This window comes from Pholis gunnellus (genome assembly GCF_910591455.1).
Source record: "Pholis gunnellus genome assembly, chromosome: 14".
Taxonomy (NCBI): Eukaryota; Metazoa; Chordata; class Actinopteri; order Perciformes; family Pholidae; genus Pholis; species Pholis gunnellus.
Genome location: NC_136541.1, coordinates 21,729,178 through 21,752,889, shown reverse-complemented (window position 1 = coordinate 21,752,889; position 23,712 = coordinate 21,729,178). Strand labels below are relative to the sequence as shown.

At 40.6% G+C, this 23,712-nt stretch overlaps 1 protein-coding gene across 1 annotated transcript in view; it reads right to left on the bottom strand.

Moving 5' to 3' along the window:
- The window catches only part of LOC306706618 (phospholipid phosphatase-related protein type 4-like), a gene marked incomplete at both ends in the record, with an annotated part of 31,717 nt that extends 9,849 nt beyond the window's left edge, over positions 1-21,868 (bottom strand). Inside the window, 6 exons of the mRNA XM_079173761.1 lie at positions 3,929-4,102; positions 4,351-4,408; positions 7,671-7,866; positions 8,015-8,144; positions 9,409-9,594; positions 21,785-21,868. Coding sequence (XP_079029887.1) covers positions 3,929-4,102; positions 4,351-4,408; positions 7,671-7,866; positions 8,015-8,144; positions 9,409-9,594; positions 21,785-21,868 — 828 coding nt within the window. The remainder of the gene's footprint in view (positions 1-3,928; positions 4,103-4,350; positions 4,409-7,670; positions 7,867-8,014; positions 8,145-9,408; positions 9,595-21,784) is intronic.
- Between the last annotated feature and the right edge of the window lie 1,844 nt (positions 21,869-23,712).

The window sequence follows — 23,712 nt, the reverse complement described above, 5'->3', positions numbered from 1 at the left end:
GAAGGAACCGCAGGAATTGGATTATGTGCAGCAGACTATCACTACCCACGGCATCTTCCGACCAGCCAGACCAAACGCCACCGAGGCCGAAGTGAGGACATGGAAGAAATCTGCCCTCAGGGCTTTCTTCTCCTTAGGTACAGGCAACAAACCTACTTGGTAAGGTTTAGGAAAAGATCATAGTTTGGATTAAAATAAACCCTTTTTGGCAGAAAGCCCTGAAGGCAAACTTCTTCTATGTGTGCCGAGTGACCGCTCCGAGAAAAGAGGGACGAGTGCCTTGATAAGAGCTAAACTGACCCTACAGCTGCCGAGGAATGTCCACTACCCAGCCTGATAATAGCTGATGTCCAATCACAGGAAAGTGAAATGGATGAAATAAGACAAGCTAAACTCAGCGACGGGAGATTGGAGACCGTTGTGCCCACATCCTGCAGAGACCCGGCTAGAGCGCAGGACTCTGGTGGGAGGCAGACCCTATTAACGCATTTCCACTGCATGGTACAGCACTATGGGGTCAGATCAGTCTCAATAATTGCAAATGCAAACAGAAAGATTCACAAATGCAAACAGGATTTACAAATAAATTTGACTCACAAATGCACGCAGAACGATTCACAAATACATTCCAATGCACACATAAATAAATTACGATTTATATAAATGTAAAAAATAAAAAATCAAATATATTTCTGCATTTGTATGCATTTGTGTGGATTTTTATATTTGTTTGTGGATTTGTATGCAGATCGCACTGCATTTATTTGTAAATCGCTTCACATTTGTGTGTGGTTTATTGAGACTCTCCTGACGCCGCTGGATTCACAAATGCGTTTTTTTCAACATAGACCTATCTGTAGCCAATCAGATGTCAGCCTCATTTTTAACCAATCACATGAGCGCAGCTCCCCCCTCCCCTCCCCATGAGACTGGCAGCTTTGTTGAATCAGGAAATAAATATTGTAGACGTCTGTGTTCACCCAGATCTCTACAATACCTCATATCAGTAGAGACCGGACCATAAATTACCATAAATGCAGTGCGATCCACAAACAAATAGAAAAATCCACACACAAATACATACAAAAGCAGAAATATATTTGTGATTTTTTTTTTTACATATATATTTACATATAAATCGTCATTTATTTATGTGTGCATTGGAATGTATTTGTGAATCGTTCTGTGTGCATTTGTGAGTCAAATTTATTTGTAAATCCTTCTGTGTGCATTTGTGAATCTTTGTTTGCATTTATGAGTCTGTGTGCATTTGCAATTATTGAGACTGATCTGACCCCATACAGCAAGCGAAATTAGCAAGCTTACGTTAGCCAGCTAACTTAACTTAACTTAATGCTTCAGCTACACACTCTTGTCACAGTGTAGGAAAGCCCATTGCTATCTCCAGATCAGTCTAAATCAGATTTACTAGATTTTGTGATATGCTCATAGCTGAATTTCTAGTTCACAGAAATGAGTGAATAGGCTGTGCTGTGATTGTAATGCCGCGTTTGGTGTGAACGCACCTTAATGCTACACATTAAAGAGATTCAGGGCTACAACAGTGTTATTTCAAAACGTAGATTAGTCTTAAACTGTCCACTCTGTCTCAGAATTTGTCTTGCAAGATTAGGGCTGACTTAAAACAGTACATGGCATTTTGAGCCATTTTCAACCATTTTGATAAAAATCAATATTAACACTAGCATTTATGGGTTTCGTGACTGTACAGTCATAATTTACAGCTTAAAAAACGCCACAATGTCTATTACTGCTGCGTTCCAGACAACTCAGAAGATGCCATTTTTCCAGTTCTAATTTCCATCTTCAGACCTCCTTAGGTGCTTGATGACAAACAAACAAAAACCGTGGCTGACTTGACATTTCTTTGGCAAGTGTACACATAACTGATAGTTATTTGGAAGACAGCATATTGTGATACAATATGTGACATCAATTGTGGTACTTTTATTTAAGTATAACATCTGAATACTCAGTTACCCTCGTCCCATGCACCACACCATCCCTACCTCGCCAGTCAAAGTAGGGACAAAACCAACAAAACACCTGACGTGGGTAAATTTACATGTAGTTCAAAACATGCTGGGTAACTGTAATAAAAACCAAGTGCAGTACTGATGCACTGCAGCACAAAGTGGAGGCTGCCAATCAGCTTCAATTTATCTACTTGTCTTTTAATTTCTACTCTGATGATAGATGATGCAATGCCAAACAAAGAACCCTAAAATAGCCCTGTGAAGCCTGTACTGTGCAAAATGATTGCCTTGAGAACAAATGTGAGTAATCATCTCGATAAGGTGTAGAGCCACATAAGAGGATAAACATCTTGCAACTTAAGTTAATTACAAAGATCTTTTTCCAGGTTAATAATTCTCTTTGCATGAAATAAAGGACCTCCGCTAGTGAAATATATTTAGTTTGAATTGTGTTAAATGACTGATGTTCAAGATCACAACCTCACATATCGGGAGCCAATGTTTCTTCCTGCAGGAAAAGGCAGAAAAACAAAGATGTAGGCGTGTGTGCGTGCGTGCGCAAGTGAAACTACTTCAGTACCGCTCATGTCTGTTAGAGTTTATGCTGGACATGTTTATCCGAGTGTGTGGGCTGGAGGGTGAAGCCGTGTGGGAGGTATCAAATATACTGTGCAAATATCCACCAGTTTCTGCACAAGAGTTGATCATTGTCTACCTTCAGCCCATAAAACTGTACTGAATAATGCAATGAACCAATGCCAGTACATGACATCTGCATAAAATGCCTGCTGTAGGAGCTTGTTATCTCTTTCAAATACAAACTAGCATAACATTTGCCACAAATACATCATGGATGCAATATACTCTTCTTGGCTGATCCATTAAAATAGTATATTTTTACACCTCAAACATATTTCCATTTTACTGGGTTCCAACACATTTCCATTTTAAAATGCCATACTACTTCTCTCTAGATTTTCAAACTAGATGTGACTTTGTGACTCTGGATGCGAATGATGCTGTGACAAGAGCACTGTGTTTTTGCCATTGTGTATGGCTTACAATTGTGGCCTCCCTCATGTTGGAGATGTCGAACGATTTTACTGTAAGTTTGCCTCTAGCTGTCTTTTCCCCATCTGGAATCCTCAGCCAACCAGGCTTAATAGGATTGTAAAGCCAGCCCTAAAAAAAAACCTTTCACTTTGTCATTAAGGCCGTACAGTCCACACACACTCCTACACAGAGGGTTGGACGAGGTTAGGTCGGGCGGGTGCAGATATTAGCAAAGCCTGACCCGCGCATCACTACTTGATCTGCTTAGAGTGTGAACAGAATTTACATATTTCAAGATGTTAGTACTAATAAATAGCCTAATCGTTTTGTTTATAAGATAACTGCAGGAGCTACAACAGCTTTGGTGGCTCGTTCATTCGGAAAGAATATTAGCAGGTGAGCACTGATCGGCTTTAAGTTGGTTATCACTTAAGTATAAAATAATTAGGTTTAAAACTATTAAAACAATAAATCATTTAGGCTACAAGGTAGATAAATAAGGTTTAAAATACATTGTGTAGCATTTACGTGGATCTAATGGCAGAAATGGAATATAATCAAATTAAGTATTTATTCTTTAGTGTATAATCCCTTAAAAATTAGAAATCGTTTCATTAGTAAATGCTGTTTCTATCTACAATCGGAGCAGGTCCTCTTCACAGAAACATGTTTCTACAGTAGCCAAAAACGGACAAACCAAACACGTTTTTGCAGCGGCCAACGTATTTCTCCTACACAATTGGTGCACGGGAGAAGTTTCAGTTGGTTGCAGTCTGCACCCTCACCACTAGATGCCCACAAATACAACACACCCTTTAAGCTACACAGGAAACTTTTATTTATATCTCAAAAAGGTTATGACTGATTAAAAGTGTTACCAGATAAACAGCAATGGCAGATCCCAGTAACCATCCACAGTAGACGTCAACAGGATGGTTTCTGAACTGTATGATCCTCGTCAGCCCGGCCAGGATGGCCAGCATGACGAAAGAGAACACCAGGAGAGGCTTCAGCAGCTTGGCAGAGTCCGTCAGCACTGCGTTGAAGTACATCTGAAACACAAATATTTCACATGAGCCAATCATGATCTTTTAAATGTTTATATAAAAACAGATAATCCCAAACCTGTAATTGTCAACTCCAATTTCCACCAGCGATTAAATTAGATCTATTTAAACGTCAAGTCATTTGTAAATGACCCACACAAGATATATTTTCTATGTTTCTGTGGCTAGATTTTAGGTGGCATCGTCAGCTACAAGTCTCAGTCTACATAAGTGAGTGTATATGAACCACTTACTGAGATGTAGACAGCAGCAAAGGCAGCTAGAGTTGCATGCTGGGAGGGGAAAGACTTCCTATAAAGAACAAAAGAAAGAGTGTGTTCCTTCTACACAATTATCATGTACAGACAGCTGAGGACAATGCTGAATATTCATCTGCAACAGGAAAGTGACTTTCAAAGAAACTTGGACATCTGTGTATGTATGTGTGTGGTGGTAGCTCTGCAGGTGTGTAATAAATGCAGTGTATGAAGGACAAACCACTCTAGACCTCTGATTTGCCATTTCGTCGCCTAAATATTAAACACACATCCTGGTATCATGCTACTATTTATACAGATGCAGTGTGTGTTATTACGCGTTTCTAATTATTCATACGTTTGTAATGACACTGTTGGTGGTCTTGAATATTTTAAGGTCTACATAAATATATAACTCTACAAATATGTTCCCAAATACATAGATCTCCATTAACGTATTTGTCATCTCATGTTTTGTGATACAGTATTGATTTAACTAATATTTTACATGCAAAGATTGGTGGCAGACAGTGGTTCATTTTGTGTTGGGATGTTACACTGACTGTAGTAAATGCATAGAGATCCAACTGTTGTGATTGCATAAAAAAAGCAAACATTTCATTTGTATTAGCCTTGCTTACAGTACATATATCGCAATATATTGAATCACAACCTTTATCATGATGCGTATCATTGTCAGATTCTTGCCAATACAAAGCCCTAGTAACTTTTAGTACGAGAATATATTTTTCAGTTTTCTTTGATGCCCATTGTTTTGTTCACTCAGTCACATCTATCTACATGCACAATGTCACAACTGAAAAAGTATTGAGAGAAAAGCAACAGTCTGTTTAATCTGTTAACACATTTGCATAAACACATTTCCCTATAATAATACCGTTTACAGATAAGATAATGTTTAATTATGCAGCGGACATGGTGTTTTGAGATTTTATTAAAAAAATAAATATCCTGAGATTTTTGAAGGAGCTCAGGATGCATCCTGAGAACGCCTGCTATACTCCAGATAATTTCCCTGTGTAAACTAAGAATCTGTGTGGGACAGCTCACCAGTGTGTTGTTCAGAGAGGCACGGAACATTCTGTATCGTATTTGCTAAAGCCTGCTGCTGCTGCCAGAAGGTTTAATGGAGCAGTCAGTGTGCAGCCTTTCGGTAAAATGTTACATTAGTGAGATTTCAGAGAGGTCTGTATGTGCCTCTGACATCTAATGCCACGAAATTGCTCTGAGCACTTCACAATAAGAGATCATTTAGTATCTGGTAATACAAGCAACAATGGTGACAAAACTGCTCAGTGCTACTTTATGCACAAACTCAGCCGTAGCACCGTATTGCAAATAGGTCATCTGAAGCCACAAAATGAGCCAACATGCAAATAAAAACAACTCTGCCCTGTGTTGTCAGTTGTACAAAAAATTATTTTGGATTGTGAAGCTTAAAAAAAACAAAACCAAGGCAACAACTTCTAAATGGTGGTCGATAAACTAGATATTCTGTCTATATAATCTCCATTCTAACACGCCTAATAATGCACATCACTGCATAACCATTCACGTACACTGGGCAAGCGCTTACCGATAAACAGGAAGCAGATTGTTAAATTGGTTGCTGCTTAGCAACAGAAAATGCAACGGTGTGTTACTGTACTTCCTATAATAAAATATTTTGTTTGATACTTAAGATCCTCCCACTCAGACACATTTTGGGGGAACACACACACACACAGTTTCTACTAGAACAATAGTTGTACAGAACAAAATAAGCATACATAACAAAATGAAAGTCCTCCGTTTCATGTACTTTGCCCTCCTCAAAGCCGCAAACCGTGTCTTCAAATGTCCACTCTGCACAAATGGATAATAGATGAGACCCAGCCAGCAACTTGCTCCATCTGAGCTCTCAAGCTTTAGGCAAAATGATCACAAGCTTGCATCTGATCTATCACAGATAAGAAGAAGATCCGAGGGGGTGGCACTGTCTCCTCGCCTGTGTGGGTTTCCTCTGTATGCTCACATTTATTCCCATAACCCAAAGACATGCAGGTTAGGTGAATCCTCCATTCACCTAACCTGCATGTCTTTCAAACTCATTTGCCCCAGTTTGTGAATGGTTGTCTGTCTGTATGTGTCAGCCCTGTGATAGCTGGAAGAGAAAATTGTGGATAGATAATGGATGGAAGCACAAACCGCTGTCTCTTCAATAACCTGCATTAAATAATATTAAACACAATAAGCACACTTGAGTTGCCAAGTTGCAATCAGTTGATTAGCTCAGTGAATGACAGTGATGCAGGTAACATCAGTATAGTTGTGTCATTCGTGCAGCGTTATCTTGATAGAGTTTGTTTACTCAGCACATGCCTGCTCTTATTGTATGGCAGTTAGCTTAAGTGAAGCACAGGTCCCTGCATTCTCAACACATACATGTGGTGAGGAAGGGAACAGAAGCCATGGGCTACTGAGCTGCAGCTGAAGCGGACGATGGAGTGGGCAGAGAAACTGTGGTCTCCACAGTTGAGGTGGCATTTGCAGTCTAGTGAGAGCTGCATAATGACAGCGGCCTTCAGCTTTAACATGCAATGTAACTGACAGCAATGGTGGAACGCGTGGAGCAAACAGTTATCACTAACCACCATGTTTCCAACAATTCACCTCATGCTTCCAGCATTGCTTGAGAGGCTGCTTAATGAGTGACACTGGGCAACATACATCATCAGCTGCTGGACAACAGTTGAACAGGTTTTTCTTCCTGCGGAACTGACTAAAATTATCTGCTAAAATATTTTGATTTCTTAAAAAATAAAAATAAACTAGTTTGAAACCATGTGGGGTTTAGTGTCTTGCTCAAGGACACTTAAAATGCAGACAGGACTGTCTTAGAAGTCTACTGGACTATCTAACTTCTCAGTGACTTGGGAGCTATGTTTAATGCTGAAGTAAGACCAAAAGTATACATGTCCTTAGAAATAAGGGCTCCAGAAAGGTTCTTCCTGAAGGGCTGAGATCCTATCCAGAACCATTTACGGGTTCTTTGTCAGACTACAGGTTCCATTATAATTCCTTTTGATCAAAAGAACCCCTTATATTGCACAATATAATATTGATCTGTAACCATAACAACAGGGGAAATGAGTCTAGGGCTGTCAGCTACAAGAAGATTATAGCCCGTTCGTGTGCGTGTGCGCTAAAACTAAACATTAAAAAGGATCCACTCACCCACACACATCCTCTGACACACTCACTAGATCACTCCCACACGCTCCCACAGTCAGTCGCTTGGTAAAACTAAGCCTTACCTCCCAGCATTGATGAGCCCAGCATCTTGTCCAGAGCAGATATCCTCCAGAATAAAAGCTTCATCACAGGTGGACATGTTAATGTGGGTCAAGTTGGGTTTACACACATCCAACCAATAGGGTGTGTGTTGACCAGTGGACAACTGGAGAATATCAGTTATCAGTGCTGTCACACACAGGCCGAAGATATGGACACCTGGGAAAAGCAACAGCAAACACCAGATTAGAAGAACATGTAACTTTATGTTGAAGTTCGAGCTGTTGCCTGTTGTCTTTTTTCTGTGGTTCAGGTACTGAAAACACTCATATAATCGGTTGTGTGCATAAAGCATGCGTCCTCCCACCTATGAAGCGTACAGCCCTGCGGATGTAAGAGTTGAAATTGCAGCCTGCAGCGTTTATGTTGGCCTCCGTCTGTGTGGCTGATGACCTCCTGGATAGATAGCAGTACAGAATGGCCTCTCCTATAAGAATCTACACACAGACAAAGATGAGATTTTTGGCAATGCAGATTTTATATCACCAAATACATAAAATATTATTGGTCAATTTATTATTGCTAACATCCCACTGTCATGACTGATACCTGAATTTGACAGAGTTTATGGTTTTGTTTATTTACTTACACTTTAAATAGAACATGAAATGCACAAATTTGATACAAAAATCAAGAGATTTCAATCCCAGACGAGTAAGACTGCAAGATACTCTGAAAAAAAGCTAGTAGTAAGTTTTGCTTTTTTGTCAACCTAGTGCTTCGAAGGTCAAAAATGTACTTTATGTAATCTCAAAATGTGAAAGGTCACATCAAAATGAAGTTCAAACACAAGCAAAGAAGGTGAACTAGATGTGCTGGTTCTCTGATATGGTGTATTAAGATTAACTGATCTTACACCCGGCTTTAAAAATTGAAAAGCCCTCTGAGGCAAATTTGTGATTTTGGGCTATACAAAAATAAAATGAAAAATTGAAATTGAAGGAACATCAATTAAAAATTTGAACCTGAAAGTTCAAGTTGTGGTCTTGAACATTGAAAAATACAGCAATGTATTCAAAATAAAAAGTGAATGAAATTTTTTTTGGGTTGAATATAATTTTGATTCAGTTCTGGAATTTTTTTATTTTAATTTTTTTTTTTAGATTTTCAGATTCAAAACTTTTTTTTTTCCAGTTCAGACTTTTGACCCTGATCTAGCGTGGGGGGCATGGCATCAACTGAAGGGCGTGTCATCATGAGTGACAGCATAACAAAGAACTTCCTCAACCACGTTGCCTTCAGGTAACGTGGTTGAGGAAGTCCAGACAACTAGAGCTCAGTCACTATTTTGTAAACTACAACACCACATGAACAATAAATATTTTGGCAACCAGTACACAGTTTAGGTCATGCCCAGGTTAAAATTTTTTTTTCAAATGAACAAAACTTTTGACCTGGATGTAGCTCCATACTCTGTGTCTGAGTACCATGCCCCGTGACAAGTATTATTCAAACTTATTGTTCGGTTTGTAAGCCTCGTACCGAGCGGTTTAATATGAATTTGTATATTGTTACACCCCTAGAAACAAATAACCCGTAGCTGTGCCTTCATAATGAGGTTATTAGGAGGTGGTTCAGCTGTAGTAGGACAGTACTGAAGGCCCAGGTATAAAATACACAGCCCGCTACTGGTATAATCACAGACCCTGTTAGCCACATGTAGATATTAATGTGATGTCGAGTGTGGGGGTGATTACTTACTGTTGCGGTGGGAGCGGCGAAGGCCAAACTGAAGAGCAGAGGCAGTGTGCAGACTTCCTGTCTGGGCAGGATGTAGGGCAGAGACAGACTGCGGTCATTGCAACTGTACCCAGAATGCACCGGCTGGAATATATCCGTCAGCTCCAGGAAATAAAGACTGACAACAGAGGAGGCCAGGATAGGGAGCTGCAGTAAATAAACACAATATAAGTGAGAAAATAGTCAAGTTGTATTTATATATATTTCGTCAAATATTAACCTTTTTTCTTGCCACTGTCACCCAATGTTTGCTAATGGGGGAATGCTGGGTCTCTGTAAATTCTAGAGTACAGTTTAGACCAGCGAAAAGTTTCTCGAGTTAACTTATGTTATGATTTAACTCTGTATGAATTGAATTGTTTATTGGCAGCAACAGAAAGTTTTCTGATCCATCAGGGAGTCGGGTCAGAAACTAGGGGCCATTAGAACCCTTCAATATTGATAAAAGAAAATGTTAACCTCAGTTAACCCCAGTTTTTAGTGGTGCAAAGGCTTATAACACTCACGGTTCGGATCACGGTTTTGAGTGATAAATGGGATCAGCACAAAAAGGGAGCGAATATAACTTTTAGAGAACCCCAGTCATGTTTGTATTGCCGTCGATACAAATTGCCATAGCAGCTGGTATACAAGGCGCCACACTTTTTTTCTTTCACCATCATCTCAAAACTACTCTGAAGTCAGTAAACCATCAAATATTCTAATGGTTATCCTTTTAATTTGTTGTAGTCATCTATAGTGATTATTTGCACACAGTTGAAATGATTAGGAAATAAAAGATTGTATTTTTATTGATAAAAAAATAATCTTGTAAATAGTTTTAATATAAGCTACTTTGAGCTAGCGTTATGAAGTGAAACATGTCATAATTCCCGCCGTAATATATATTTTATAATGCTGTAAAGGCATCGTTTGCAAACAGCTGTATTTATTAAAGTGTCTATGTAATTATTCTGTTCTTCATGCGCGTGCCGAACCGTGAGGGGGGGATTCGCACGGATCATGGATCAACCACGGCCCGTTACACCACTACCAGTTATGGCTACAATACGCACAAAATACAGACAAACGTGCAGGAATAGATTGAGGCAAATGATTTGTTGCTCTCAAAGATTTTTGCCAAAGCTTTGTACTGAAGTGTGTGAGTGACAGACAAGAATAACACTCCTCTCTTTGCCCTTATTAACCATTACTTGTCAGGTAAGACAAACCTGCAACACACACACACACAGACACACACACACACACTTCGACTATCAAAATATTCAGCTCTTTCAGGAGAGGGGTGATATGACTTTTCATATTTGTAATCTTTTTGCAATTTTTTTTTTAATGGGATATCTATGGAGAAAATCTTCAAATCCTGTTTAACTTCAACTTTCAAAGTCTTCTTATTCCTCATACTCAGCTACAGACACCATAGTTAGACATTTCAACTAGAAGGGTTTTCAGCAGTGCAGTTTAAATGCTTTCGGGCATCAACATTTTTCAGACAGGTAGTCTCCCATTTCTGTATTTTCAGCAATGTTTTTGCAATTCATTTCAGCATTCAAACACATTTTCAGCAGGAAATGCATTTTCTAGTTAACACAATATGTAGTGATTGAGTCCAGCAACTAGCCACTCGGCTGGGTGCGGGAGAAGATCTTGTTTTCTTACTCGCTTCGACATTAAGAGATTCCAGGCTTTTCACACTTTTGGGTGAGGTTCCTGTTTACAGTTTTTGCCTATTGCTTACACACGTTTTGCTAAATTTGGCTCATTGTGTCAAAACTCTACACACAAGCAAATAAGACACAACACTGGGAAATAAACCATTCGCATCTATGTCAAATTGAAACTCTGCTATCAAAACCTAACAACCCTTTGTCAAAATGTCACTCTGATGACAAAATGATACCCACTTGCATCATATGAATACACTTTCAGATCAGCAGCAACACACTAGTGTACTTTATATAAAAAACTGCAGCCTTTCGTTTTCAATGTTTTTATTCAGTTCCATAGAGGGCATGTTTTCACAACAACCAAAAAAATGAAATACTGAATTCAAAATCATTACATTAGTATATTTTACAGTACAGTAAATTCAGTTAAATCAAAAATAAAACAAACAATACACTACTGTAAACATAGAAAAACACAATTATGCGCAAGTGGGCTTATGGATCCTGCCGTCTGGCCACAGGATCTCATCAACATCACAAGCAATGTCTTCTCTCGCTAAGCATCGGGGAAAATATCCCCTTGTGTGGCGAATCCATCCCTGGAATGACCTCACCTCGATATCTCCACAGGCCTGTTCCATTGCCTGCAGAAGAGGCATACGGGCATGTGGTTGGCGGTCATATACGCGCCATCTCCAAGCGGAAAAGAATTCCTCTATAGGATTTAGAAATGGCGAGTAAGGGGGCAAGTACAGAACTTCAAATTGATCATGGTTGGTGAACCAGTTCTGGACCAGAGCAGCCCGATGGAAACTAACATTATCCCAGACAACAACAAACCTGGGCTGCTCTGGTCCATCCTGTACAACTGCATCATGAAGTGCATCTAGAAATGTGATCATGTGTTGCGCATTATAGGGACCCAGTTTGGCATGATGGTGCAGTAGCCCTCGAAGACTTATGGCAGCACACAATGTGATGTTTCCCCCGCGCTGCCCCGGGACGTGCAAAATTGCCCTTTGGCCAATTATATTACGTCCCCGTCGTCTATTTTTGCTAAGGTTGAATCCAGCCTCGTCAATGTAAATACATTCATGCGGCTGGGCAGCTCCATCCATGTCCAAGATTCTCTGTAACAACAAATACATATTGTGGATGGCTTTACTCAAAGCACACACTTACACTACTACATATACAGAACCGACCCACCCCACCACACAGGTACCTGAATGTATCTATGTGGTACTAATCCAGTGGTACATATTCATCAGTTACTGGACTGCAACCATTCTTTATTGTATATGTAAAGGACTGAAACACTTACCTGTACATATTCATGTCGACGTTCTTTGACCCCGACACCGTTCCTCTCAAATGGGACCCTGTACAGTTGCTTCATGGTCATGTTGTGCTTTACCAAGATCCGTCTATACTCTAGATACAGTCTGAGTAGAGTAGAGAGTTGAAGACATACCTGTTTTCCAGTCGGAATGCCCTTAGTATGGATGAAACTGTGAAGCGGCTTAGATTAGGATGGACTCTCTGCCCAGCTTCCCTCATAGTCAGGCCATGGTTTATGACATGGTCCACCAAAGTTGCTCTTATGTCATCCGAAATAATGGTTCCTTGCGTGGCCTCTTTGACCACGTCCTCCTCCTCTCTCTGTCCTCCTCTTCCTCTAGCTCTCCCTGCCTCCATGCTTGCAAAGTTGTCAAAATGGCTTAACTGAGGCCTTTTTGTAGCTGGCTGATTGGTGTTCAGTTTTGTAAGTAAGTGTTTTCAGGTGTGTGTCTATGTCTTTTCAATTAACCAATGTGTGTTGTATTTTGAATAGATGTGTTTTCCCAATGGTACCCTGAGATTTCATTTTTGAACTGAGTGTCTTATGTATGAAATAGTGTGTAGTGTCTAGGAGCAAGTGTGTTGCAGAAAGGAGCAAGTGTGTTACAGAATTGCAACTAAAGTGCAAAGCAGCGCTTTTGTTTAAGGTATGGTTACACTTTGTTTAAGGTATAGTAACAACAACTTCAAGTTATGTTACTTTGGTTTAAGCATGTGTCTATAGTGTTGAAGCAACGGACAAAAACTGTAATTAGAGTTCACAGCTGTTAATACAATTTGATAGCACTTGGCTTCCTGGTCTCCCACTGGTGTGTCTAGTTTGCAGTAAAAACTGTGCAATCTCCCCATCACCCATGGATCATCACCTGACTGTTGCACCGGTGCCCCATATATCAATTACATGCCAAACTAATGCACACTGCCACAGGTGGTCAACCTGAGATAGGCTCCCAATATAAACTGATATAATACCCAGACCTAACTAATGGCTCCTACACAATGACAAGAACCAGTCACATATATTTATATGACAACAAAGCAGGTAGAACAACATAAAACCCAAATAACACGATTCAACAGGCCTCTGCACATTCCAGCAAAACTGCAGCATTCATCCACACACTCAAGAGCACCATTCAAATATTATTCACATCAGAGGGAACAATATCATAAACACGACACGATAGAAAAATTAACACAGTAGTAACGCTACTGTAGATGTAAAATCACAAAAGCAGTTCACTTACCAAAGCTGCTGTTCACTTAAAGACAAAGTCCATCCTCCTTTCTTTGATTACAAAGAGTTTAATGACACGGTTTGTCATGTCATGAGGTCACTCGAGCAGGCTAGGGGGTTTGGTGCAAAGGAAACAAACAAAATCAAAAGGTTCTCAGAATAAGATCAAGGTTTTATTCTTATCCGGTTTCACAACTCAGGAAAGGCTCTTCGTCCAAATCAAAAACAAACAAAAAGCGTCCAAGCGGAGCTAATGCGTCCCAACAGAACTGTACTCGACAAAAACTCAACTTAAAGTGTCCTCAGCTTCCTTCCGACAACCAGGTCTTCTTCCTCTGAAAACCTCCTCACTGTGGGGTGGAACTCGTCTCCATGCTCCTTCATGCCATGTGCTCTCCTCCTGAAGCCCTTAAGTCTGGCCTTAATCAGATGGCCTAAACACCTACACCTGGGTGAGTGGTGAGGCCTTCTGGGATCTGGAGTTGTTGGCTGGGCGGCCACCTTGGCGTGTGGCTGCTGCTCCTTAAAGGGGTAGCACCCATCTACCACCTGGCCCCGCGTGATGCCACAGGTTGTACAGTATGTTGGTGCGGTTCAGTTGCAGTAAAAGGTCCTTCTCGATTCATGGACGCCAGTGATGACAGTCGAGTCTCCCCGCTTGATGGGAGGTAGTAGATATTATACTTTTAACTCTTACTACTAGATAGCTAGTTCCACAACAGTCACGCTAGCCCATTGACCAAGCTGCACGTTAATGATGTCATACTTGTAGGCTACCGAGAATGCTCTGCCATGTCAAAGAATACGCCCAACATGTCAAACTAAAAATCTGATTGGTTGAAGACTATGACAATCAACAATATCGTCCCCATTTACTGAAAGTGCAAAGGCATTCACTTGTAATTCTGAAGGCCTCCATGCAGATTTTTTTACTTAGAGACAGCATAGGGGTGAAATCTGATTGGATAAAAGCTCTACTTAAAACAAGCTGTGCTGGAAGCAGGGCAACTGAGGAAGACAGTAGCTGTGCAATGAGCTAAGAAGCTAATAGGAAAAAATATTAAGAATACATGTAGTGTATTTATGAAAAATAATTAAACTATAAAATAGCTATAACTTTGTGATTCTGTCTAGGCCAGCAGAGAAGGCTTTGCTGGCCCTGACGGCCTACCACTGAGTGATACCCTAACCCTAACTTGGAGAGGTTGGAAGGAGAAATGCTTTTCTGAATTGTTACGTTTCTACCTAAAAACCTGTGGAGCTAACATTAGTAGAGCACACATTAACTATCGTTAGCTTTTCTTTGCTACCCTAGCTACTGAAGGTATACTGAATGCAAACACATGCTGCTTCTGCTTTTTAATGATTGTAACAGTGAATAAAGACCTACCCGGCTTTACAGGAACAGTGTTGTTCCTTCATTTCACTGTATTCTGTCTCATTCGCCAGGTGATGTGGTGGCTCTCTACACTGTGATCTCTAAGCTTTAGCTACTATTTTTATCTTTTTAACTTGTTTTCACTGCTGAATCAGTTCCTGGATATATCCTTCAAACATATATTATAGACCCTTCTATCTGCTTCTTTCTGAAATTGCTTCTTTGCTTTTATAAAAATTAGATAGTATATATTCAGGGACAGCAGTTAGTGACAGTGTGGGCTCCATGGTAACTCTGACAGCTAGACAGAATAGCAGCAGGGGGGTGGGGGATGCAGCTTAGCGATGGGTCAATTGTCCCAATTAGCATATCAATTATTGTGTTATGGCCAAAAATGTGTTTTTTAAGGTCAGAGTGACCTTTTACCTTTGATCACCAAATTCAAATGAGTTTATCCTTCAGTCCATGAAGACAATGGTGCCAAACTTGAAAAGATTCCCTCCAGGCGTTCCTGGGATATTGTGTTCATTATAATGGAGCAGACGGATAACCAGAAAACATAATGCCTCCAGCCACGGCTGTCACTGGCGCAATTATAAACCTTTGAGATGTAAATCCCCCGGTGTGTACTATATCATGCATATCTGATGAAGGAAGTACAATAATGATCATTTTCGAGACCCATAGTCAACCAAAGCCTTAGTAGCCACTGTGCACACAGAGGAAACCAGGCTGCAGTAGGGATGTTTTTCTCCTCTTAACGTCTCTAGCCCTGAACACAGATATAAAAATACACCCCATTCAGAGGGCCATGTTGCCTAGCAGCCAGTTGGTGGGTAGGATGGTGTGACAGTGTGTGAGATAGAAAATGTAGGAGAAACAGAGTAGCTCTGTCAGGGAGAATAAGGAGAACAATAATTATGATAGATTCAGATTGCTTTTTTAACTAAAAGCCAAGAAATTTCAGCCTTTCACCAAACACTCATATATATAATGATGTGCAATTTTGGGATCTTGCCAGACTTCACAAAATTGTTAATTCTGCAAAAAGAGGCCACGCTGAAACTATCCTTGATCACGCGCTCTGTTTACAGTTAATATGGCAACATTTCAAGAGAAGCATAAAATCTGCAAAACTACGTGCCAACAGGCTTTTTCCTCATTAGTCATTCATCCATTATTCAGTGTGCCAAACACTTAATATACAGGATTGCCTATAGCTTGGTCGGATCACAGTTTGATCATATTCTCCATTCGAAGATTGGTTTGGAAACTGGCCGGCAGTAGACAGGGAAACACTCCATACCGACACATCAGGCGAACTCTGTAATGATACATGAGCATGTCCGATGTACATCGCACAACCTGGATAAAGAGTTTTAACTAAACGCTTCTTCATCTTTTTGTCGAAACATCATTCATCAACTAATTCTGGACGTCACTGGATATCTGGCCAACAAGACAAGATATCAACCTGTTTTGTACGTCCACACACGACGCCTGCTTGGTGGGCACACTGCATGTCAACCTTTATCCATTCACACTGGACCGGAGGAGGCGGGATTGAACCGCCAATCTGCCAACCGCCAACTGGTTTTCACACTGGCCAAGCGGTGTGGAGTGGGAGAAGAATGTCAGGGTTCTCTCTACCCTCCACCCCACTGCACAAGCTTGCTTTGACCACTGGTTATGGTTTTGCAGTCTTATAGCCACAAGTCCCTGACCTACATTGGCTATAACATCAAGTAACAACTCTGTATGTGGCAGGAGAGTTTGATTTCCAAACTTACCAGAAACTCCAGTTCCACTTCTCTTCCCTGCTTGCTGCTGCAGTTTCTGCACATTCATGAATACAACTCAGGATAGCCACACAATTAAATTATGTCATCTAAATATCAAACGAGAGAGGAAGGGTGCTTCCAAACAGAGAGCGGATACGGCTGCAACTGTCACCCAGTGACATCAGTGTTCTGTATTTTGAATGGGCGGCAGTAGGGGACAACTTCACACCCACTGGCACATCATATACTATAACCAAACACGTACAGTTATTCTGCCACCAGCAGTTGACTTCAGTTGGGTGTTCTGTTGCTAGCACAGTGACCGCCCCTATTGCAGCTGCTGTTTAGGGTTACCGCTAGGTCTGGCGGCCAAGTATCTTGTTTTTAGGTCAGTCCACCTTAAGTGAGCCCGGGCCAAAGTTGGGGCTAACTTTGAGGCTAACCCCCTTCACTTTAATAATAAAAAATACGCGTCCCGCGACCCACGAATCACTGTTTGGCTCTTGAGCATTTGTGGCATATATTCAAATGTCAAATAGTCTAAACTGCTATAACGTTAATACTAACTTCATACTGACGTCAGTCACACACACTCTCTCTCCCTTGCTCTCTCGACCGCACACGCTAACATTATGCACACAACCTACACAATGAGTTATTCCTTAAAGGAGTTAACAACTTGTATAACATATTTTAGTTTAAAATGTCTCTTAAAAAGGCATTTTAAAAACATTCCTGATGCTTATGCTCATGGGCCTCCCAGCTTGCCAGACATTGTTAGCATACATACAGCCTTTTGTCAGATATCTTTCCGAGCAGATATTGACACAAATCTTTTATTAATTCCACAACATGCCTTTGTCTAAGCCTTACCTGATCAGCTGTTCAGTGACAGTTCATTTATTTAGTTTGTCTAAAGCAGATTACCACTGACACACTGTGAGTAACTGCTGAAATAATGTTGGGATATGTATATGTATGTATTGTCTCTTGGTTATGGAATATTTTATGATTCTTCATAAAGTCATCATTCAATTTGTTAGCCATCTGCTGTCTTCAATCTTGAATGTGTTTCACTCAATGCATAGCTGTGCACCTACACACAGTGAGGGCAATAGAAGCATACTCTACAAGTTGCTGCTAAATCGACCTACTCTAATCTCATCACGTAGCCACATAGAGTGGGTTGTAGCTTAAAATAGAGGAAAGTGTTAGCAATAGAGTTGGGCCTTGTAAAAAAATGTCACCGGTTTGAGATGAAGTCAAACACCAGACCAGACCAGACCGGTATACAAAAAGTTACTACTAGGTGTTGCACTTGATTCAGCAGCCAGTCCACCAAAACTCGGAGGAGCAGCCTGCCACTAGAATGAGAATAGGTGGCCCACCTTAAAGGTGAGCCCACCTTAAGAGAGCCTGGGCCGAAGCTGTTTCTAACTTTGGGGCTCACCCCTTCAGCCACGTAGAAGAGTGCAGAGATTTGAAGCAAATTTTATATATTGGCCAAAGTGTGGAATTACAACTTCCTGGTGCATCATGTGACACCACTGGGCCCAAAATTACTTTCCCCCATAGACTTACATTGGGAAAGAGAGTCCAAAAAGTTGTAAAATGCACTAATAGCTGAACGCAGTTACTTTACTCCCTCCGTTCGTTTGAATGAGCCCGAGAACGAGGCTGGACCGAGGGCTGGGAGGCGGGGCTAAGAAAATGCTAGTGTGCATGCTCTATGGGCCCAATGGATGAGGACAATTGCTGGATGATCTGAGTAATTCTGTACTTGGCAGTCAAACACTTTTTGCTTCATGTACCACTGAGCAACATTCATAGGCATGTAACATTATTGCTAACTTAATACTCACCGTCTCGATCACATTCTCTTACTCTCTTTTGATCGATAACGTTAAGCACACGGCTCCTTTTATCTGTTTATATATACGCATGATATTATGTCACGTTGTCACGTTGTCATATTGCTCATTAATAATGTAAAAAAAAAAACGATGGCACAGGTTGTTGACGTAGGCTACTTTTTAATTAGCCAGAAGGTGGTATAAAGACAAATACCGGTTAAATCAAATCAAACCGGTTTAAGCCTATACACCGTACCGGACCGGCAAAACCAAAATTCTAGCCAACTCTAGTTAGCCAAATGAAACGATCAAAATAGAATTTTTTGCTTACTAATATAATACACATTGTTTACTACTCCAGAGGTGGACATACAATCCAGGAACATTAGCTCTTGTTTTTCTTGTGGTTCCTGGTGGCACACCAAATAAAGGTGAACCATCATCCACTCAGACAGCAGCAGCAAATAATACCCATGCATGTTCATGAGAGTGGCAACAGCCTTCTCTCTCCAAAGGTGGCAATGCTTTACAGCTTCATCCCAAGTAATAGAGCACATGTTAGGAATTATTGTAATTCCATCTAGGGCAAAATCATTTTACTATTGTTTTCTAGCTTGTAGAGTAATAGGTTTGGGCTTGGAGACCAAATTCCAACACGAAGTCTGTACTGCAAACCAAGGGGGAGGAGTCTGAAAGACTAGGCGTTAAGATAGTTGAATGATATAATGCAATCACCAGAAGTAAAAAGCTAATGATAGGCTCTAGTAGCAAACAACACCACAATCGCATGACATCATGACACCACCACTAAACTAGATGATGACGTTTTGTAGTCTCATATAGTCACTTTCTAGCAAACACCTTCATAAAGACACGTAAAAACTTCAAAATTCACAAGTGGGATATTTTCTGACATATTTTGTGTTGTACAAGAAAACCTTAGAATCTCCTAAACTTGTGTAAACCACAGACCTTATTTCAGGCATTAACCAAAAGCCTGTTCAAAAATCCCATAGACTTCGAGACAAGGAATCCGGAAGTGGACAATGCTGACTAATTTGGGGGTTTTAGGACTAATTTCTGCAGCACTCTGTAATGGTGCTATTGAGTTGCATTATGGGAAGTTAAGGACCAGTCATGTTGGAGCTTGGAGCTTGCCCTATATTAAGGACTAAATGTCAGGTAATCTCAGTTTATGCTGAACTAGGCCCGTTTTTTCTATCTGTCATCGAACTTTATGGAAATGCAATACTTAATGGCTTGAACATTCTTTTTACGTGACTAAGTTATCAGGGAAGATATGGTCACTGTGAACCATATAAATGCCTTAATTTATACATACTACAGCAATTTAGGTTGCCTGGTAATTCAGTTAATTGTAAGTAAGTAAAGATATACTGTCTGTATTTGTTGCAGTATGACCTGCTAGTACACTCTGTTGGACTCTATTAACCCACTCTAACCCCAAATTCAACACCTGATGATGCAAGCAGGGGCTCAGCAGCAGCAAGCAGGACTCAATAGAGCCCCAACACCTTTGATCATTCCTACCATTTCAATCTTTCAAACCAGAAATTCGGAAGCCAGACTCTTGACTGTCTTGTTGCTGATCAGCCCGTGGTTAACTGCATCATCAGGTGGAGAATTCAAGTGGTGAACGAAGCACAGCTGAGTTATTGAGTTATGTTCTGTAATACAATGTGCAAGCCTTCCGTCCATGGCAGGTACATCAAAATTAGGCTGACACTAATTGAAATGGTCCTTTAAGTAACACAGAGCAATAGAAATGGAACTTTGACTTAATCTGACTCGGAAAATACTGCAAAATCACAAGTACCTGGCCCTCATTCATCAGGGCCTGTCAGAGACAATGCAGAGTTCCTGTGTTCAAATTCCAATATGATAATCGAAATGTAGGTTATGTCCAAACAAAAGTCATCATTAAAGGCCACCACCATAACTACTACTGTGCTAGTAATAATGTGAATAATCATTTTGAATGTAAAAGAAGTGCACATTGTGTAGCCTTCAAGACGGCTGCTCCACAGTCTGGGGGCGTAGGAACTAAATGCAGCATCACTGTTGGCTGTAGTCCTGGGGTGAGGAACAATGACTGTGACAGAGACAGTAGAACACAGTGATGTGACAGGGTCGGGCATTTCATCATACTGATGTTTAAATTCTGTCTAAATGGTGTTAGTGTGGCATGATATCGAAGTATATGTTCATATTTGGACAGTTGATGTCATTCACAGTCGTCTATGAACACTGTGGCTCTCTTCAGTCTTTTCCTATCAAGGTGTATTGACGGATGATACACGGATGTTGAGCATTCTTGCATGAATCAAGCTGTATAAATCTTTGCATCCCGCCCCAGAACATTGCTGTAACGTATATACGAGTAATCATGATGCCCTGTTGAGACTGCAGCGTCACTGGCTGCAGAAGAAGAACAGGGTAAACAGGGACGAGGTGAATACAGATTCTCAGTATCACTGCTCTCAAACTGCATGGGCTTCATACCAGGATTATAGACCGTCTGGCTCATTGTTATGTGTCATCTCAATAGTATACATATGATCCGTAATGATAACTTCATATTTGTTAGCAGCATAACCTGATTGGGGTATTCAGTGTGGTTGCTTGCTTCCTTAGACCAGCTGAACAGTCAGTGAACCATGCAACATATCAACCATATCAAACAGACAGCAGCCTGACAACAGTCAGTTCCACTTGTACTTCTGATGTGATAGATAGATAAAAAGATAGATAGGTAGACAGACAGGCAGACAGACTGGTTGTTTGGTTGGTTGGTTTTGTTGATAGATAGATAGATAGATAGATAGATAGATAGATAGATAGATAGATAGATAGATAGATAGATAGATAGATAGATAGAGTGATTGGTTGGTAGGTAGGTAGATAGATAGATAGAGTGATTGATTGATTGATTGATTGACTGATTAGTAGGTAGGTAGATAGATAGATAGATAGATAGATAGATAGATAGATAGATAGATAGATAGATAGATAGATAGATAGATAGATAGATAGATAGATAGATAGATTAGATATTTCACCTCTACAAAATAAAAGCACGGCAGCAGAGTGACGCTGTCCTTGGTCTCATTCCCGCCTTTCAGTCGCTCCTTGGCACGAGACATAACGAGCGGCCGGTGGTCGCTCCCGTTGCCGGGAGACAGGGAGCTGTATTTGATTCCCGTCGTAATTTTGGCGAAATTCCGACGGACTCCGGTTCCCCCAAGCCCTTAAGGGCAGACCTCCATCGCCCGACGAGGTGAGCTGGAAGGGTCGATGCCTGCTAATGTGATTTGTCCGTGGACGCCTCTAAAATTGAGGTTTTTGGGCTTCAAAAATGGTGCCGGCGCAGGACTGACATTGTCTCCCCCAAATCTGATCGTCCTGTGTCATGACATTAAAATTCATCCTGGAAATGTATACGGTGGTCAGAGGAGAGGATTACTCCTGTCACGCCCGCGTAACTCTGATGCTTCACCACTCACTCTCCTCCAGCTCTGCTGCAGCCAGCAGGGGACCGTCAATAAGTTATTCACAGTAAACAATAGTGCTTCCTGTCAGGATTTTCAATGTAAAGCCATTTAACAATTTCTCAGCACAGTTTCCTATTTAATCAATAATTCCCCTGGGCATTCTAAACAACATTTAGGCAAAACGTTGTAATGTTGTTACTGTTATTTACAGAGGATTTTTGCTTTAAATTTGATGGTAGAAAATACTACAAAAATAATAACCACATCTGGTCTATAGCGGTTAACTTGACGCATCAGCAGGTGCCAGGCAACAAGCAGTGGAGGAGATAAATAAGAAGAGGTGCACCTAATGACGTCTCACTCTGCACCAAATTAAGGCATACTGTATTTTCAGTAATTTGAGCCACGTAAGATCTACAGATCTCTCTGTGAACTATTCATGCTGAAGTAAATTATTGTCTTTGTAAATTGTTCATAGTAGTTCATCCAAAGGTCAGCTACTGGGGCATTTGGAGGGAAAGAAGAAAAGATTGTAGAATCTTTAAACATAGATATGCTAGAATCAGTCTAGCTACCTATGGGGGTGGGTAGCACAAGTGAATGTGTACCTGATTGTCAGAGAGAGTGAGGTGGGATGTCTTTGTTGTTGTCTTGCTGTTATCTGTCTGTTGAGAGTTAGTCTAGGACCAGCAGCGGATTGTCAAACCTGTTAAGAGAGCACTAAACGGTGTTGACTGTTGTTTTGGTGTAGGCCCACATGCCTATTGTCCTCTAATTAATCGAAACAAGCAAGATGTCTCCTAGCTTCCTTTCCTTACTAACGGTTGTTACATTTGGTAGAGAAAAGAAAAGAAAGCCTCAGTTTCATTCACTTCCATTTTTTTGGGGGGGTGACAAAGTCTAGGTAAGAAACCTACATATTTTGGGGGGAATTGACTGAAATGTGTCTGTTGCACACTTGTTCCGATGTTTATCTTGTTCACTTATTATTTGATAAAATATGTACTGTCTCAAATAATGATTTTATTTATTTTATTTCAATATTAACATTTTCACTTCTCGGCAAGGTTCTCGTGCCGTTGCTTGTGTTGAGATTGGGCTACTTTTGTTTTGTTAAATTAGTGAAAGTAAAGCAAAGAATAATAATTAAATTAATTGTTGTTCTTTTAGGTCCCTTTTATGATCCTTCCTGGACCGGCCCCCAGGCTGAGAACCACTAATATACATTCTCCATTAGCCTGTAATGTATATAAAGAGCCAACAACTCCCTGCATAGCTAGATATCTCTAGTAGTTTGTTTTTTAACTGTTTCTTGGCATGGATTTCACCGACAGAGTGATTCATCTTCTCATTATATAACCTTTGAAGGAAAACCAAAACCGATCGATGGGCGTGACGTCAGAAGTGTGCTAAAAACCTATTTTCCGCACGGGTAGCGCACACGCACATACGTGCGTGTGTGTGTGTGTGCGTGTGCGTGCGCGTGTGTGTGTGTG